The sequence below is a fragment of the Caretta caretta genome, chromosome 10 (genome assembly GCF_965140235.1).
Source record: "Caretta caretta isolate rCarCar2 chromosome 10, rCarCar1.hap1, whole genome shotgun sequence".
NCBI lineage: Eukaryota > Metazoa > Chordata > Testudines > Cheloniidae > Caretta > Caretta caretta.
This window is the reverse complement of record NC_134215.1, coordinates 30,365,252-30,383,776: the sequence shown is the minus strand read 5'-3', so window position 1 is coordinate 30,383,776 and position 18,525 is coordinate 30,365,252. Positions and strand designations below refer to the sequence as shown.

Genomic DNA, 18,525 nt, shown 5'->3' with positions numbered 1-18,525 from the left:
ACTTGGCTGTCACTTTGAGAGGGCACCATGTTTGTCTGACAAAGGATTCTAGCGCTTTTGAAATTAACAGGACTGCTCCCATGCAAAAGATTATGTATGTGCAGGATCAGGGCCTGAATCTGCAACATGTTCACTTGCATCAAATAAATCCTTAATATTTTGCATGTCTATGAAGCAGTTTCAGCCTGCCTCCTAAACTGATAAGAATTCTGTCTACTGTTAGTTCCTTTGTATAATCGCACAGGATTTTGAACCAAAGTGTTGTCATTTGACTGATAAAATGCCTGAAGTCCAGAGGTCAGGTATTTCTGGAATGTGCACATGTTCACACACTCTGATATGATCCTGCACTCTGGCTTCACACCTGATGATGGGTGCTGGGAAATCCCTTCAGGGGCTTTCATTTTCTTCTTGAGTTTCCCTTTGCTTCCTCATTGCTCAAAATCTCATAGTGGAAAGTTCACATGGATGTCCCACAGGTCGCTTTTGACCACATGTCAGCTCTGGGCTACAACTGAATGCAATCCAACCGAAATCAGAGCAGGCTGCTGCAGGTTGCTCTAATCCATAGAAAGACTCCCACTGGGAATTGGATCAGACTATATAGGGGATTTGTCCAAAAATCAAAAGGTTCTGGATTTTGGTGGGAAGACACTGCAATTCAGTTTTAAATGGCCCTGTATTATCCTGTGTTAGCTTTGACGGGTGTTGACAACCACTCCTGTGTTACTCCGTCTTCTCTTGTTGTTATTATTAGTGGCTAGGATTATTACTGCTGCCCAGTGGGGAAAAATCCCTCCCTTGACAGATGGCTCACAAAACCAGGGGACGTTTTAGCCATGGGAAAATGACTAGCCTTAAGAACGATGTACATGACAGATATCTCAGCACACGGCTACTTTTCATCACGCAGGCTGAAGCTGTGTGAAAGAGCGCAAGTTCCACTGAGAGTGTACAGGTCAAATTTAGCTCAAGCATAAGTGACCATCTCTCTGTTGACTTCAGTGGAATTATACTATTGGCTCTGTATTTAGCTACAGGAAACACAGAATAGTAGCATTTACTACAAGGCCTTTTTATTTGGTTTCTATCCACGCTATGATCCCATCAACTCCTATGCATGTAAGGCCAAGACCACAAAGAAGATCGTGCTGAGGCTTGAGTGTGTGGAGCCCAAATGCAGGTCCAAGAGAATGCTGGCCATTAAGAGGTGCAAGCATTTTGAGCTAGGAGGAGACAAGAAGAGAAAGGGCCAGGTGATCCAGTTCTAAACTCAATCTTGTTCATTGTTATGTAATCCATTAAAGTCCCTGGAAGGAAAAAAACAAACCTCTTTGGTGAGATTAAAATCTAGCACTGAGACCCCCCACCTCTCAGGCTTCAGAGCCGAGCTCCAGGCTGAGCCGCAGTCTCTACGCAGCTCCTTTTAGCACTGCGGAGTGAGCCTTGCAAGCCCAAAGCTGTCAACCCGGCTGCAGAGACTTGTCATTGCTCACTATATAGATGTACCCTTCGAGGCCCTGGCCAAGGGACCTTGGGCTATATGTGTGCTGTGCATGAGAAGAGTCAGTCCCTGCCCGAAAGAGCTATCTATCTGAATAGACAAGACAGACAAGGGAAGTACTATTGTTCCTATTTTACAGACGGGAAAGCAAGGCCCTGAGGAATAGAGTAACTTGCCCAACATCAACTAGCCTGGTACAAAGTTGGAGTCCTAGCCCAGTGTCTTAATCACAAGACCATCTCTCCTCTCTGGGTCTCACTGCGGATATAATACAGGAGGGGAGGGTTTGGCAAGGGAAGTCCACTTAGGTATTTACTTGCCCCACTTTTGTATGAGGTGGGGAGGGGAGGAATATTTCCAAGGGATGTAATGGACCAAATCTTTTTCTTGTTCCTATCTAAAAGTTAACAAAGTAAAGTACAACAGGTAAGAGCTAGCAGAGCACTGCAGCCTCTTCCTTGGGAGGGACGTGCCCGTGGATGACTGGGACTAAAGTGATAGCAAACTCCTGCGTGTGGGTGTGAAGCTGGTGTCCAATGCATAGATAATTATTGTTGTGTTTATGGAGTAAGGTAGCTAGGAGCCTGCAGGAAAGGACAAGGAGATGACGGCCAAGGAGTGGAAGGAATGACGCACCAGGAATGGTCAGGTGTTTGGACACACGGGGTCTGTGTGGGTTTCCGCTAGCCACAGACAGGCATGCTGCTAAATGTCTTGCTGTGAGATTGGAGTTTTTCAGCACCTGTGAATGGACACACTGCACTGAGCCAGGGTGTCCGGTTCATCTTGTGCTCACCAAATGGAGGTTAGATAATCGTGGCTTCCCTGGACTTGATGCTGCTCCTGCTCTTTCCATTGCGCTGCCCCATTAGCACGTCAAAGCCAAGGGAGTGACTTCTCCTGAGCGATAGCAACGTAGATCAGATAAGGTTTGACATGCGGACCTGGTGATAGTGGGTCTTTCTTGTTTTGTGACAGATTCCCATCATGCAGCTGCCTCCACAGCCCTGGACCTTCTTCCTTGCAGGTTGGGGAGGCAGGCAGAACTAGCCACACTTTCAGTAACTTCAAATGGAGTATTGGTGCCCTTTTGGAACAGGTCAATGCTGAAACTTGAGCCATGCCATTGTGGCCATGGCCAGGACTAGCACCATAAGGCTCCGTGTTACTGTAATGCTCATCTGTTCAATACCAATAGCACCCTTTGCACTTGAGTTTCTTCATTATGGTTCCCGACACCCATTCGTTTAAGCAACTCTCTTCTTAGCCGGCTATCCCTTAGCTTCCTCTTCTGCAATACCATTTCCACTTTCATGCTGAAGCCCCTGATATTATGGGGCATGTAGTCTGATGTGTGCTGTTCACACTACTTACCACTTACAACTCCTTGGGGTCCTCTGCACTGTAGAAGCTGCAGCTTCAAATCATTATTAGCCAGTACACAGTGGGCTATTGACTTCACTTGTCTGATATCATCAGGCCTTATTCTCTTCTCACATTGTGGTAAATCGGGAGTCACTATCAGTGGAACTAGTCAATGGAATTCTCCTGGCATAAACATAGCATAAATGAGAGCAGAATCAGCCCTTTTCTGGTGACTCAGTACCTACAGTACCTGGGGGGTTGCTACAGCTCTGCATGGTTTTATTATCTGAGCAAAAGGATTTCACTACGAAGACATCCAGGGTCAAATTCTCTGGCATAACCTCACTGAAATCAATGCATCAGATTCAGCCCACATCCACAAATTTAACCCATCTGGCCTGACAGATGTTGTTTCTGATTAGGCTTCACTGTATCGGATAAAATCTTCTCTGTACAATGGGCTAAATTCTGCACAGATTTATGCCCCCCACAAGCCCCACTGGAGTCCACGGCCAGACTCTCCTCTCACTTGTACCAGTTTGATGCTGGTGTAACACTGCTGATTTCATTGGAATTACTCTTGACTTACACAGGCGTGAGAGAGACCCTTGATTTCAATGGGATTTGTACAGGATGTCGGTTGGTGCAGACCTGAGCTCAAGATCTGTAGTGCTGACAGCTTATCTCGATCCTGACTTCATGAACTGTCACGATCTTTGCCCTTCATGTGAAGGCTCCATCCCCCTCAGTGGGTGCAGAATTCTTCAGCAAGAGAAGATGTTTACCCAGTCCAAGGAGGCTGTTCACACATTTACAAAACAAATGTGGTGCACGGTCACCTTTAGTTCTCTGGTCAGGCTCTAAAGGGTTAAGTCAAAGGAATTGAATTGTGTTGAAAATGAAGTGGGGAGTATTTGACATCCATGAGCGAGATCTTTTCTGTCAATTGGAAGGACTAAGGGCCTCCTGGGATCTTTTCTGTTGTCTTCTATGGGCAGGCACTCAAGGCCAAGGAGTTGCACTAGTGTAAGTGAGAGCAGAATCTAAATGTAACGTGTGTGTGCCACTCAGAGCCTCTCTTCCCACCCCAGCTACACAATCTGGCTCTTGAACTCAAGCAGTAAAAAGTGTAGAACTCCCTGGCGTCAGCCAAGACGGAGGTTAGCACTCCAGAAGGTGCTACGTTGCCAGTGGATCACTCGTCTGGCTAGTTGTTATCCGCAGGAAATGCTCAGATGGGTACTGGCTTCTTTTTGAAATTGTGTTTAGCTGTTTCTTACTTGTATTAGTCATGCATAGAAGCCTAACTCAGTGGCCTTGTGCCTAGTACATTGGACTGGAATGGAGGTTCTATTCCTACGTCTGCAATTGGCCTGCTGGGTGACCTAGAGCAAGTCACCTCGCTGCTCTGTGCCTCAGTTTCCCTATAGGTAAAATGGGGCTAATGATACCTATCTCCTTTTCTAAAGTGCTTTGAGATCCACTGATGAAAAACCCTATATAAGAGGTAGGTGGTGGTGTCATTGAAATGAAGGTTGCTCTAGTGCTAGAGAATGTGCTATTATTTAACACTCCAACCCCTGCAGCCTAAAAGAGAGGGATGGGGCTCGGTTCTGATCTTATTTCCACCACTGTAAAGGCAGAGTAGTTCCACTGGGCTCAGAAGAGTTTTACTCCACACTTACACCAGGGTAACTGAATGGTTAGTGGGAGTCGGGCCCAGAGCCTAACACAGGCCTGGGAGTCAGAAACTCCTAGATGCTGTTTTTTTGTTCTCATAGTGACTTCCATTGTGTTCTTGAGCAAGTCACTCAACCTGTCTTCCCTTGGTTTCCCCCTCTCTGTCATGAGGATGATGATATTTCCCCACCTTGGAAGCATTCTGAGGATTAATTACGGCAGATGGTGTTTGTCAGTTGTTATCTATATGTACTAAAACAGTGTTTGGTCCACATTCCAGGCTTATGACTGGAGCACTCCTCTAGGCAAGCAGACACACTTGAAAGTCTAGCACCTGCTCAGAGCCAGTTCTCCAGAATGCTGCACAGACAGGGCCCTGTGCCTGAAGTGATTGTGTGGACATATAATTCCCTTGGTTTCTCAGCTTGGGTAATTGATCAACAGAATCTAAGGTTTCATTTAATCAAAATAGTGTCCACCCTTTCTGGGTGGGAAGGTAACCTTCCATGAGTAAAGCAATGCACTGGCATCTACCTGAGTCTGTAGACTGCCCAAAACAATAGTTCTGAGTGAGGGAGTTGTCTGAAACCTAATGGTGACTGTTTAAATGTCAGTATTGTTCAGCAGGCTCATCAAGCTAAAGTACATTACTGTTGCACTGAGTGGCAAGTATTGGGATAGGATGCAGCAGGCAGCTAGCTGCTCTCAAGATTTGCCAGGGAGGGGAATGAGAAATTCAAACTCCCCCATCACCTCCACCCTCCCTAATGCCAAAAGCCTCAACTTCCTCCCAGGGGTCAAAATCCAATGTGAATTCCTTGCTTTCCTGAGTTCTGAAACTTCAACTGTTCCCTACCCTCTTTGTCAAAACTTCCAACTCCCCCCACAACAACTTGTCCCGTGCAGATATGTGTCTCAGCACACCAACCATGGCACAGAGTAAAATGAATTAAATTCAAAAATAGAGGGCAAAGGATAGTGCCTCAGCTGTGCAGGGCAAAGGGGGTGGAAGGGGGATGGTGCTGTGTAATTCAGGGGTCTCTCCTTGCAGGCCAGTGTGCCAACACAGTACACAGGCCCTTTCATAAAGATAAGATCCAGTGGGCAAAACGTTTGATCCAATGACCAGTGTAGTCAATGGGAGTCTTTCTAATAACGTCAGTGAATAATGGATTGGACTCTATAGTCTGTCCTCTGTTACGTGCATGTAAGCAATGCCACTGATTTCAATAGGGCTGCACCCAGGCAGCAGAGCAGGGTTTAGCCTAGTGAGCGTAACCAGCCCAATTCTGGTTTCCCTTCATTTTTTTACCATGAGAAACTCTGCTTTGAACAACAAATGGTTCATGTGTACACATCACATCAGCATTGCACACAAGGCGGCCTAAATCAGACCTCGTTTATACGGATCTTATCTGCAACGTGTATTAGGAATGGAGCACGACTGCCAACCCTGCAGGCAAAGTGCTGTGCAGAGAGATGTGTGGAACAATGAACCATTAGCCCAAACCGCTTTTTTTATATCCTTGGGGGCAACAGCTTTAGGAAGAAACCACTGGAGACATAGAGCGCTGTACCCCTTAAAAGCAGCCATTTATTGCCACACACTGAACAAACCAAAAATGAGCCAAAACTGGCTGGACTATGCCCTAATAATCTGACTCGGTTGCCATAGCAACAACAAGGTTCTATTACCATGACAACCAAATACACAACATATTCCTCCCCCTTGAATAAGAACAGCCCCTAAATAAAACAAAACACTAAACTAGAGAAGGAGGGTAGACTGCCTCCGTTCCCAGCTAAACCCCAGGGATTATTTTGCCCCATAACCATGGGTTTGCCCTGGCTAAAGATCCAGCCATTGAGGAGGCCTTCTGTCTCTAGGTGGATTACGGCGGACTTCTGGTGGTGTTGCTCCCAAAAGTGTCTTGGGCGCAGGCCTGACAATGGGTTCAGGGTTCGTAGGCGAATGCATGAGGATGTGGTATCAGCTTGTTCCAGGCAGGGGGGTATCTCTGCCACCGGCAGTAATGGAGGGGGAAAGTCAGGAACAGGTGACTCTTGATTCGGTGTCTCGCCAGAAGTGGTGAAGTCAGGCAACTCAACTGAAGATGTGTCCTGAGGACTGGTCTGACCTGGCAGCAGCTGATCTACATGTCGCTGCCAGGTGAGATCCTCTGCAGTCCGAACTGTGTCGGAAACAGGCCCTGTTTGAAACAGTCCCATGGGTGTAGGGGTGCCCACTGGGGTGCGTTCCTCACACCTTGACATGACATACAAGCTCTTGCCTTCTCTTTAATAGCACTGTCCAATCCAGGCCACCAAAAATAGCTTTGTGCAATTTCCTTAATGCGGACTATTCCACAGTGACCAGAACGTAGCTGTTCTAACATCTGTGATCTCAGTGGTGGTGGGATAATGACACGTTTCCCCCACAACAAACAACCAGATTGGATCGATAACTCCGTCCTCCTGGACATGTAGGTAACAAGGTCGGGTGAGACTGGAGAGGTTCGTCGAGATGTTCCATGCATCACCAGGTCCATAACTTGGGACAATACGGGGTCAACTCGAGTTGCCGCCTTTACCCGAGTAGCGGTGATGGATGTATTCTCTACCTGTTCAAAGTAAAATTTCCTTTTGGGCAATATCTTGACGTTTGACTGGCAAAGGCAGCCTTGAGAGACCATCCGCATTGCTATGCAGAGTGGATATCCGATATTTCATTTCATATGTGTGCATGGAAAGCAACAACGCCCAATGTTGCATACGACTAGCAGCTAATGGGGGAATGCCTGTGTGAGGTCCAAAAATTGAAGTCAGAGGTCGATGGTCTGTGAGAAGAGTAAACTTCTGTCCGAACAGGTACTGATGAAACTTCCAAATTCTGAAAATGATTCCCAATGCCTCATGTTCGATTTGGGCATAGTTAGTTTCTGCTTTGCTTAGAGTGCGTGAAGCAAAAGCAATAGGTCTCTCTTCTCCCGAAGGCATAATGTGTGACACGGCCGCTCCCACTCCACTGGGGAGGTATCGCAGGCCAACTGTAGGAGTAACGCTGGATCAAAGTGCATCAGAACTTCAGAATTTAGCAATGCATCCTTAGCTTTGTTAAATGCAAAATCACAGGCTTCAGTCCACTTCCAGGCCTTGTTCTGCCCAAAGAGTTCATGAAGTGGTTTTAGCAGTGTGGCTAACTGTGAGATGAACTTTCCACAATAGTTTAATAGTCCTAGAAACGAGCGAAGCTGACTAACATTTCGAGGAGGGGGAGCCTCCACAATAGCCTTGCAGGGGCCTTACGAAGACCTGTAGTATAAATGATGTGTCCCAAATATTCAAGAGAGGGCTGGAAGAATTCACACTTGTCTTTGCGGACTCGTGGGCTATACTCTTCCAGTCTTTGAAGGGTAACCTCTAAATTCTTTAGGTGATCCTCCTCATTCCTGCCAGTGACCAGGATGTCATCCAGATAGCACTGGACTCCTGGCAAGCCACACAAGATCTGATCCATAGCCCTCTGGAACAGGGCAGGAGCAGACGTTATTCCAAAGGGTAAGATGACCGTATCAATAAAGCCCCTTATGCGTCACAATAGTAAACAGCTCTTGGGACTTTTCATCAATGTGCATCTGTAAATACACTTGACTCAGATCAATCTTACTGAACTTTTGTCCCCCAGCCAGGCCTGCGAAGAGGTCATCGATGCGGGGAAGCGGGTATTGCTCTGCGCACAACTCTGGGTTGACAGTGACTTTAAAATCACCTCAAATCCGGAGGGAGCCATCTTTCTTCACTATTGGAATGATAGGAATTGCCCATGGGCTATGGATAACTGGTACTAGGACTCCATTTGTGACCAGTCTGCTTCAGCCTTTGACCTGATGGCATATGGCACAGTTCGGGCTTTCAGATGTTTTGGTTGACTGTCAGGTTTAATGTTCAATGTCACAGTGATTCCCTTCATACTTCCCAGATCCTTTCCAAAAACAGCAACATGTTTCCTTAGTATAGCGGGCAGACTGGTTTCTTCTTTAGTCATTCGGTGCACTTCTGCCCAGTTCAGCTGGATCTTCCCAAGCCAAGACCTACCTTTTATTTGGCTTCTGAGCCTCCAGACCAAGGTTCAAGTCTTCCTCTACACCCATGAAAGCTGGACACTTACAGTGGGGCCCTGGGCCCCGACAATGACTCCTAAGCCCTTCTGTAATACCAATAGTAACTATTATATCAAAGCTGTGATTCCTGTGTCATCACTTGACTCCAAGAGCTGTGGGTCTTAGGGGGAAAAAATCCCCCACAGCATGAGACTGGTGCTAAAACCCTGCGAGTTGCCATAATATGCCTGCACCTCATCCACAGAGCCAGGGCTGTTTAGCCTCGCCCAGCCTTCCCTCTGCTGTGTGTGTCTGGCCATCGTATTCCCAGCAGGAGATCCAGCATCCTGCTTCCTGGGTCCAGGCCCTCCTCTCCCATTGACCTCCAGCAGAGGTGAGGATGCTCAGCACAGGAGGCAGCTCTCAGGACCAGGCCCTATATACACCTACACCTAATACGCAAGGTAGGGTGACCAGAGAGCAAATGTGAAAAATCAGGACGGAGGGGTGGGGGTAATAGGAGCCTATATAAGAAGAAGACCCAAAAATCTGGACTGTCCCTATAAAATTGGGACATCTGGTCACCCTAACTCAAGGGGCCACGTTTGCAGGGTCAAATGTCTCTGTTTTCAGTGCCTGGTAACGTTCATGATGGGTGTAGAGGGCTGTCTTGTTCTGGATTGCCTGAATGCTAAGTAAGTGTGTGTGTGTGTCTTTAAAGCCCAGTTTGGGAGGAGATGCTGTTTGACAGTGAGAGAGACCACGGAAGCTGACCCCAAACATGCATAGGTATTTTTGGCTCCCCTGCAAAGTCCTGCTGCCCCACTAGTGTTCCCAGGGGGAAGTGCAAGCCAAAAGAAGCTGGTGCTGGTGGAGGTTAATTCCCAGGCAGGGTTCAGAGATGGCTCATGGAGGCACTCCCAGCAGGCAGTTAACTGTGCAGCTGAGCCTATTTAAGTGTAACACTTTAGAGGAAAAGAGTGCTACTCTCCTATGAGAATAAGGTAAAGGCTGCTGACCACAGGGCAGAGAGGGCTGGCGTGACCTAGGAGCTCCTCTGGATTGGATTGCACCTGTTGGGTTTCCTTTTTGCAGCACTGCCTGGAATGAATGTTCAACTAGAGACTTTTATCAAGGGGGTGCCTGTTCAAGTTAAACCAGAGTCCCTGCATTACATCCCATCTGAAGAGAGGGTGATTTAGGTTCAGACCTGAGCCTCTTAAACCCTGTCATTCCCCACCCAATCCCACTGGCCTTGCAGTGGGATAATAGCTAGCTATTGATACTGTCTTTAATGGCCAGTATTGGTGCTAACTGGGTCAGTGCTTTTCTTGTCGTTCATGGGAAACATTTCTGGATTTCTTAGTCTCTGCAACTCGCTCATGGGCTGAAGAGAGATTGAACCCTTACTTTTCCTTTACGGAAGGAAGATCTGTCTGTGTGAGGCAGCAATGAGCAAGTGAGCTGGGTGAGTTCCGTGGGTAGCAGTTAGATCCAAGCTGCAGGCCTGGGAAAGTAGCTCAACAATCAAAATGTAAACTTGGGCAAAAAGCATACTACCTGCTGACAGGTAGTGTGAGTGGGTAATGGTGAGCCGGGAAGGAAAGCCAGGAGACGGGGGTGTAACGTAACCAGGGATAAAATAAGAACGGATCAGAATCTTCCCCTACAACTTGAACTGAATTTTCAAAAGTTTGAAAAAGTTTAATTTAGCTTCCACCCTCTCCCCCTCTCCCAAAAATCATTTTCCCGGCTCTTCACTTTATTGCTTTGATCTAGCTCAGCATATTGGAAGCCTCAAAATACAGCAAGACAGCCTATTTCTCCCCAACTTCCTGGCTGATTAGGAGTACCAAAAACACTGATTCTCAGAAGACAACTTTATCCTCTGTTGACTTCCAGGCCAGATTTGCCTACCCAAGGGGTCTGGCTAGTTTGGAGAAGCTGCCGCACAAGAGTCAAACTTCTCTGCTTTGCTGAATCAATTGTAAATTCCGAACCTTCTGTAAACCATCCATCCCTAGTTCTAATTTGCAAACTCAGATTGTGTTTGGAGGCTGGAGAGAGTCCAGGTTTCCTTCTCCTTGCTACAATGAATCATTCAGCCTTCAGAGCGGCCTAGCCTTGGCTCTTGGGAATTTTAGCATCGTTTCCATTGTGCATGGAGGAACAGTGGAACTATATTTAACCCTGTTCCCCTTCAGCCTTCTACAGCTTTAGCACAATTGCTTGTTTATAATCCGAGATATAAAAAATGGGGAAAAATCCTGAAGCCATTATGCAGGCGAAATTGGCCTCAAAGTCCATGGATTCTGAAGGACTGCCTCTCCAGTTAAGTCCATCTCCTGTCCCTTCCACTCAGGCAGGTCGTCTTCTCCCTTATAGATCCACTCTGCCTAGCCCTGCTGTCCAAAAGCTTACTCTTGGTGTACTCAATACAACACATGAGCAGTATCTTCCCTTCTGAGGTTGCATAATATATCCAGAAAAAATAAAATCACCAGAGAGAGGTTGTATTTAATTTGCAGTTCCAAAGCTGTATCACTTCCCCTTCAATAGCTAATATCTCTGCTGCTGTCTGTCACTTAAGGACCTCTTATCAAAATAATGGTTTCCTTTCTGAGTGCAATTTCCACACACATTTCTCTACCCCCAGTTCAGCTATGGGTGCAAATCTGGTTCTTTCCACCTCTAATTACCTGCCCATGGGGGCAAATCAGGATAAGTAGAGATGCAAGTACTGTGATTTGCACCTGCAATTCATTTTTGCTGGTGTAAACTCCCCCCAAATGGCCCTTTGGAAATGTTAACCCCTAGCACCCCATTCTCTTGCTTGGCTCTGTCTTGATTCCTTTTTCATCTGGATAATATAACTTAGCACCTGGCTAGCTGTGGCCTTGTGGCATGCCAGGCCTGTGGGAGCATGGTGTAACTCAAGCTGCCAAGCATGTGTTTTTCAGCTGGTTCCTTCCCATTCATTTTGAAGTGGGTGTGTTTGAGTTAATGAAGGAGACTGAGTATAACACAAACACAGAGGGCCATTCCAAGTCTCCACCCTAGATGTCTCTCCATAACTGATCCTTTAAAAAAGAAAGCAACCCACACAGATGACATGCTTGTTGGATCTCACCAGGGTTCTATCAAAGGAGAGTGTCAGGGGAACCTTTAACAATTCCAAGAACAGTCACTTTTCCGAACAGCAACACAACAAAAGAGTTTCCAGTCAATTTTGCAGAGGAATCGGTCCAGTTTCTTTTTCAGTTTTCCCTGGGGGTGGGTGAGGAGTGATCAGGAATGTCATCCTCCACTAGCATGGAAATTCTGAATGTGCCCAGGGATGCAGGAGGTGAGGGAGATGAGAGAGGTTTCTCTGACCTCCTGGAGGAGCTCCAGATTAGAGGGAGGGTGTATGGAGAAAAGAGAGAGATCATTATTAGCAAAGAGGGGGATGCTGGGGGAAAAGGTCCTGGAGCTGGTAGCAGAGGGTGGAGCTGATTAAGGAGTGGAGGGAGGCAGGGATCCTACACCGGGAATATTTGAAGGTGGTGGGGATCCTAGCTGGGGAAGGAGTGGAATAATAGAGTGGAGGCGGGGTTGGGTCCTGGCAGATGTAACTTACTTGTTGCCCCCCAAAACATTCCCAAAGAGGCTTGCCCCACAGCAGTGGGCCTGATCATCACAGAGGATGGGACGAACTCTGTAACTGCTGGGGATCATGGCACAAAGGCTGAGTAAGTAACAAGAATGACTGAGAGGGGGATAGATTAGCTAACAAGACCTCATGGAGGAAAGAGCCTCAGATACAATCCAAGCAAGCTGCTCTGTAATGGGGTGGCAGGTACTTTGTGCTGTCTATTCTCATGGATAAACTGTTTCCACCACTAGCTGGATGGCTGACGATGGGTGTCAGCAACGGGTTGACTCTCTACCCTAGACAGAGCTTTGCTCTCCAAGGGTACATTTGCCTGCCCCTGTAGAGACTGGATAATCCATCCACGGGCCTGTTTACCACAGGGTTCCAGTACATACTAACAGACACAGTTCTTTGCTAATGGGTGCTTCTAGCCAGACTCTCTGCCAAGGGATTAGAGCCTGATCCTGTGAAGTGCAGACCACCTTCAGCTCCTATTAAAATCAATGGGTGTTTGAGGGCAGTCAGCCCCACGCAGGATTGGGCCCTTTAAACTTCCCCATGGGGGGCCACCGAACATTTGCAGCACTTGCCCCAGTAGCACTGTGCAGCGTTCTAATCTCCCGGCCTCTAGATTTCCCTTGCCTGCTGGCCAGAGCTGGCATAGCGCCCAGGGGGCGTCTCCTTTTGGCACCGGTTCCCTGTGCACAGAATACATTAATTCTTGTTTATCATATCAGCGTGGGTTGATTTGTTACAACCTGGACACATCGAGACATGTTCTTCTGCCTTGGAATTGGCCCTTTCAAGGAGACGTAAATAAGGTGCATGGCAGCATTGTGGGGAGGAAGGGGAGACACGCCCTGGAGAGATTAAATTCTGGAATGTGCCGACAACCCCGACAAGCACAATTTTGAAAAGCAGGGAAGCCAAAGGAAACAGCAGCGCCAGTTCTACTGTCCTCACACTGGGCAACCCCAGAAAAGCTGCGTGCAAAGTAATGCTCTCTCTGCTGTGCAGCTGTGGTCTTTGCACCTCTCAGATGCCCTGCAAGCACCTGCTCGCCGGGCTCTTGCTCTGAAGCCTGGCTACAGATCTGCTTGGGTCTACTCTCTCCACGGAACACGTAGGAATTGCTAATTGTTACCTTTCCACTTTATAATCTGCATCTTCCCAGCTCAGGGAGAGCCTGAATTCTACAGGCTGCAGTGGCTGGCAATGCCAATAGCCTAGTATGAAGGGACACAGAGTACTCACCTCTTCTTCTGTACCGTGGGGCTGTATTTCCCTTTGTTTCTTTTCCTGAAGAGAGAGTTCATCGTGATTTCCCTGGTGCTAGCAGCTGCCTCAGTGCAAAATGCTGGCTGCCAGCTCCTTCCCCAGCTGGCTAAAGGAGATTGCTGCTAGATCCTGCAGGTACAGTGCACTTCTTGGGAAGGAAGGAACAGGGAAACTTGCAGCTGCCTCCAGTCCTGCTCTGTCACTACTCCAGGGGTGTGAGTTCTCCCACTAAACTGGGTAGGGCTCTCCCAGAGAAGGTGGTGCTTACCTACCACACATGTCACTGACACAGGCGGAGCTACATGCAATTCCCCAGTCTGCTTTTGCCTGGAGCAGAAAAGAGGTTACTAAAAGTGATGATGAGCGATATAAATCTGTGCGTGTATGGCTGAAGGTCAGGGCTTACTACAGCCACTAGCAGGAATTAAGCATTCCAGTCTGTTGCCATCCTGTTGTTAACAGAGGCAGGGAATGACTATAGATCGAGCCCCCAGAATGTGCCTCGCAAACCAAGTGGAGATGAGAGCTGTGTAACTGATTATTTTTCAGTTTCCTGGCAATTCTGAAAAATTGGGAAAATATCCGTTGTTTGCCAGGAGCTGGGAATGAGCAGCAGGGAATGGCTCACTTGATGATTACCTTTTTGTTCCCTCTGGGGCACCTGGCATTGGCCACTATCGGAAGACAGGATGCTGGGCTAGAGGGCCCTTTGGTCTGACCCGGTCTGGCCGTTCTTAGCAAGTTGTAGGTTGAGTGAAATGTTTCACTCAACCCAAAACTGAACACTTCATGCTGACTCTGAGTTTTTTAAAACCTTTAAAAAATAACATCTAAGGAAACATCAAAATGACAAGTTGTTTTCAACAGAAAAATGGAGGAAATTGATAACGGAGTCTTGCTTCCACAAAATGGAGAGTGTGTATAATTAAGCAATTGGGAGCAACTGTTCTGTCTGGATTTTGCTGACATGTGAGATTAAACAAATGACTACAGGATTGTGTAGACCTAATCAGGGCTGAATCCAACACTGGTTATGTCCTGAGGGCGAGTCAGTGCAGGATTTGGCCTACTGATCCTGATTCTCCACTTGCACTGTAACTCCACTGATATCAGGGCAGTTCATCCGGGCATGCGTCAGTGCACAGGAGATCAGAATTAGGCCCATTCCCTCTGCACTGTGTGGGATGCATGTGTTCAAACTGGTCATGAGTGGTTGCTTGGTAGGCAGAACTGTTGAGTGGTTAGAGCAGGGGATGGGGCCTGCTCTCTGCGATGTCACTCATTTGATGCAGAATGTGACCGTAGGCAAATTGGTAACGGCTATGTTTTCCACAGAGGCAAGGGATTTTTTGGCTGCCTCTGTTCTTGGGTGTGAGCCCCAGACAGAGACAACTTCTGAGAGGCGCTGAGCATCCACAGCACCCATTGAGTTCAACTGGAGTTCTGGGTGCTTAGTTCCACTGAAGATCAGGCCAAAGTGGTGGCAAGTTGGGCATCCAACAGGAGTAGCTTGTTTGAGAATTCTGTCCTTACCATGTCTGTTCCTCATGGTCTGTCTGTGGATGGGGACAATGATCCCAATCTACCACACTAAGGGTACATCTGCACAGCAAAAAACCCCAAACCACACGGCAGTGAGGCATGGAGCCCGGGTCTCCAGATTTGGGCTTGCGGGGCTTGCATTACGGCACCAAAAACAGCTGTGTAGACACCCGGAGAGTGGATTTCAGACCCCAAGCTCCAGCCTGAGCTGGAACATCTATGTGGCTATTTTTAGTGCCGTAGCATGAGCCCGACCCCGTGTCTGAGACTTGCTGCTGTGGAGCTGTTTTTTTTGCTGTGTAGACATACCTAAAGGGCCTGATTCTCTTTCACACTCGGGCCCCTTTACATCAATGGGGCAGCGCAAAGAGGGGTCAGAAATGAGACTCTGGCCTTAATGTTTCCAATTCTGTTCTATTCAGGTTCTCCTACCACCCTTGCCCTAGCATCTGAGTGCTAGTAAAGGGCTGGGGGCCCCGTGGCCGGAAGCTGCTACAGAAGTTCATGGCAGCAGCCCTTGTGTCAGATTCCTCATCAAATGTTCAAGGGGATTCTCCTCCGAGCTGAAAGAGTCCGCTCCTTCTCCCCGGCATTGCCAATCATTTCCAGCTGCTAGAGCTGCCAAACGTGGCCCAGGCATTCTCCCCGCATACTGGAGTACGTCGGCTCAGGGAGAGGTGGGATAATGAATGACTGACAGGCCAAAGGACACTGGGTTGTTTAGCTATAGGCTCATTTGTCTGCAGGGAAACATGAGCTCCAAAGAGCTGCCTGTTGATCTGAATTAAATTCAGATCCTTTTAAGAGAGCCCCGCGGTTCCTCTAGGGTGTGGGTGTATGTATGCTGCAGCTATGGCCTCTTTTAACAGTCCTGTTAATTAATCATTTCAAACCAGCTTGGCTGAGAGCCTAAAACCCCCAGCGGATCCCTAATCCAGCGCCTGATGGAGCGTGTGCAACCTTGGCACGTGCTCCCCGCGCTGCCCAAAGCTGGAAAAATGCAGGCCTTGGCAGCCTCAGGACTGTCCCATGGCTGCCCTCTCCGTGTGCAAGGTGTGGGACTGTGCCCCACAGGGCTATGCATAGAGGGGAGTCTGAGTGGTCTATCACACCATTGCACTATCTGAGCACCTCACGGGCTTTCATGTAGCCATCCTCCCAACACCCTTGTGTGCTATTGTCCACGGAGTACAGATGGGGCACTGAGTCACAGAGAGACTAGGTGACTTGCCCAAGGTCACAGAGCAAGTCTGTGGTGCAGCAAAGACTCAAACCCATCCCTCCCAAGTCCTAGGCTAGTGCCCAAAACACTGGACCTCCTGCCTCTCTATGCACAGATCTCTCCGCTCTCACATGAAAAGGAGTGCCAACTAACTCCATTACACCATTTCCCCTTCTTCTCCAGTCCTCAGAGAGCCCTGCAGGGACCCCAGGATCTGCATGGGGGCAAGACTGGGAAAGGAGGTGTATGAAGGAGATGTGTCAATTTCCTGGCGCAAGTGCTAGAGGAGCCAACTAGGGGGGGCGCTTTTCTTGACCTGCTGCTCACAAACCGGGTAGAATTAGTGGGGGAAGCAAAAGTGGATGGGAATCTGGGAGGCAGTGACCATGAGTTGGTTGAGTTCAGGATCCTGACACAGGGAAGAAAGGTAAGCAGCACGATACGGACCCTGGACTTCAGGAAAGCAGACTTCGACTCCCTCAGGGAACGGATGGCCAGGATCCCCTGGGGGACTAACTTGAAGGGGAAAGGAGTCCAGGAGAGCTGGCTGTATTTCAAGGAATCCCTGTTGAGGTTACAGGGACAAACCATCCCAATGAGTCGAAAGAATAGTAAATATGGCAGGCGACCAGCTTGGCTTAATGGTGAAATCTTAGCGGATCTTAAACATAAAAAAGAAGCTTACAAGAAGTGTAAGGTTGGACATATGACCAGGGAAGAGTATAAAAATATTGCTCGGGCATGTAGGAATGTTATCAGGAGGGCCAAATCGCACCTGGAGCTGCAGCTAGCCAGAGATGTCAAGAGTAACAAGAAGGGTTTCTTCAGGTATGTTGGCAACAAGAAGAAAGCCAAGGAATGTGTGGGCCCCTTACTGAATGAGGGAGGCAAACTAGTGACAGAGGATGTGGAAAAAGCTAATGTACTCAATGCTTTTTTTGCCTCTGTTTTCACTAACAAGGTCAGCTCCCAGACTGCTATGCTGGGCATCACAAAATGGGGAAGAGATGGACAGCCCTCTGTGGAGATAGAGGTGGTTAGGGACTATTTAGAAAAGCTGGACGTGCACAAGTCCATGGGGCCGGACGAGTTGCATCCGAGAGTGCTGAAGGAACTGGCGGCTGTGATTGCAGAGCCATTGGCCATTATCTTTGAAAACTCGTGGCGAACCGGGGAAGTCCCGGATGACTGGAAAAAGGCTAATGTAGTGCCAATCTTTAAAAAAGGGAAGAAGGAGGATCCTGGGAACTACAGGCCAGTCAGCCTCACTTCAGTCCCTGGAAAAATCATGGAGCAGGTCCTCAAAGAATCAATCCTGAAGCACTTGCATGAGAGGAAAGTGATCAGGAACAGTCAGCATGGATTCACCAAGGGAAGGTCATGCCTGACTAATCTAATCGCCTTCTATGATGAGATTACTGGTTCTGTGGATGAAGGGAAAGCAGTGGATGTATTGTTTCTTGACTTTAGCAAAGCTTTTGACACGGTCTCCCACAGTATTCTTGTCAGCAAGTTAAGGAAGTATGGGCTGGATGAATGCACTACAAGGTGGGTAGAAAGCTGGCTAGATTGTCGGGCTCAACGGGTAGTTATCAATGGCTCCATGTCTAGTTGGCAGCCGGTATCAAGTGGAGTGCCCCAAGGGTCGGTCCTGGGGCCGGTTTTGTTCAATATCTTCATAAATGATCTGGAGGATGGTGTGGATTGCACTCTCAGCAAATTTGCGGATGATACTAAACTGGGAGGAGTGGTAGATACGCTGGAGGGGAGGGATAGGATACAGAAGGACCTAGACAAATTGGAGGATTGGGCCATAAGAAATCTGATGAGGTTCAATAAGGATAAGTGCAGGGTCCTGCACTTAGGACGGAAGAACCCAATGCACAGCTACAGACTAGGGACCGAATGGCTAGGCAGCAGTTCTGCGGAAAAGGACCTAGGGGTGACAGTGGACGAGAAGCTGGATATGAGTCAGCAGTGTGCCCTTGTTGCCAAGAAGGCCAATGGCATTTTGGGATGTATAAGTAGGGGCATAGCGAGCAGATCGAGGGACGTGATCGTTCCCCTCTATTCGACATTGGTGAGGCCTCATCTGGAGTACTGTGTCCAGTTTTGGGCCCCACACTTCAAGAAGGATGTGGATAAATTGGAGAGAGTCCAGCGAAGGGCAACAAAAATGATTAGGGGTCTGGAACACATG

The 18,525-nt window shown here is 48.1% G+C and overlaps 1 protein-coding gene across 1 annotated transcript in view; it reads right to left on the bottom strand.

Annotated features, from left to right (window-relative positions):
• Nucleotides 1-13,804, bottom strand: part of PPL (periplakin) — a 56,080-nt gene extending 42,276 nt beyond the window's left edge. Inside the window, exon 1 of the mRNA XM_048866446.2 lies at nucleotides 13,538-13,804. Coding sequence (XP_048722403.1) covers nucleotides 13,538-13,599 — 62 coding nt within the window. The 5' untranslated portion in view covers nucleotides 13,600-13,804. The remainder of the gene's footprint in view (nucleotides 1-13,537) is intronic.
• Between the last annotated feature and the right edge of the window lie 4,721 nt (nucleotides 13,805-18,525).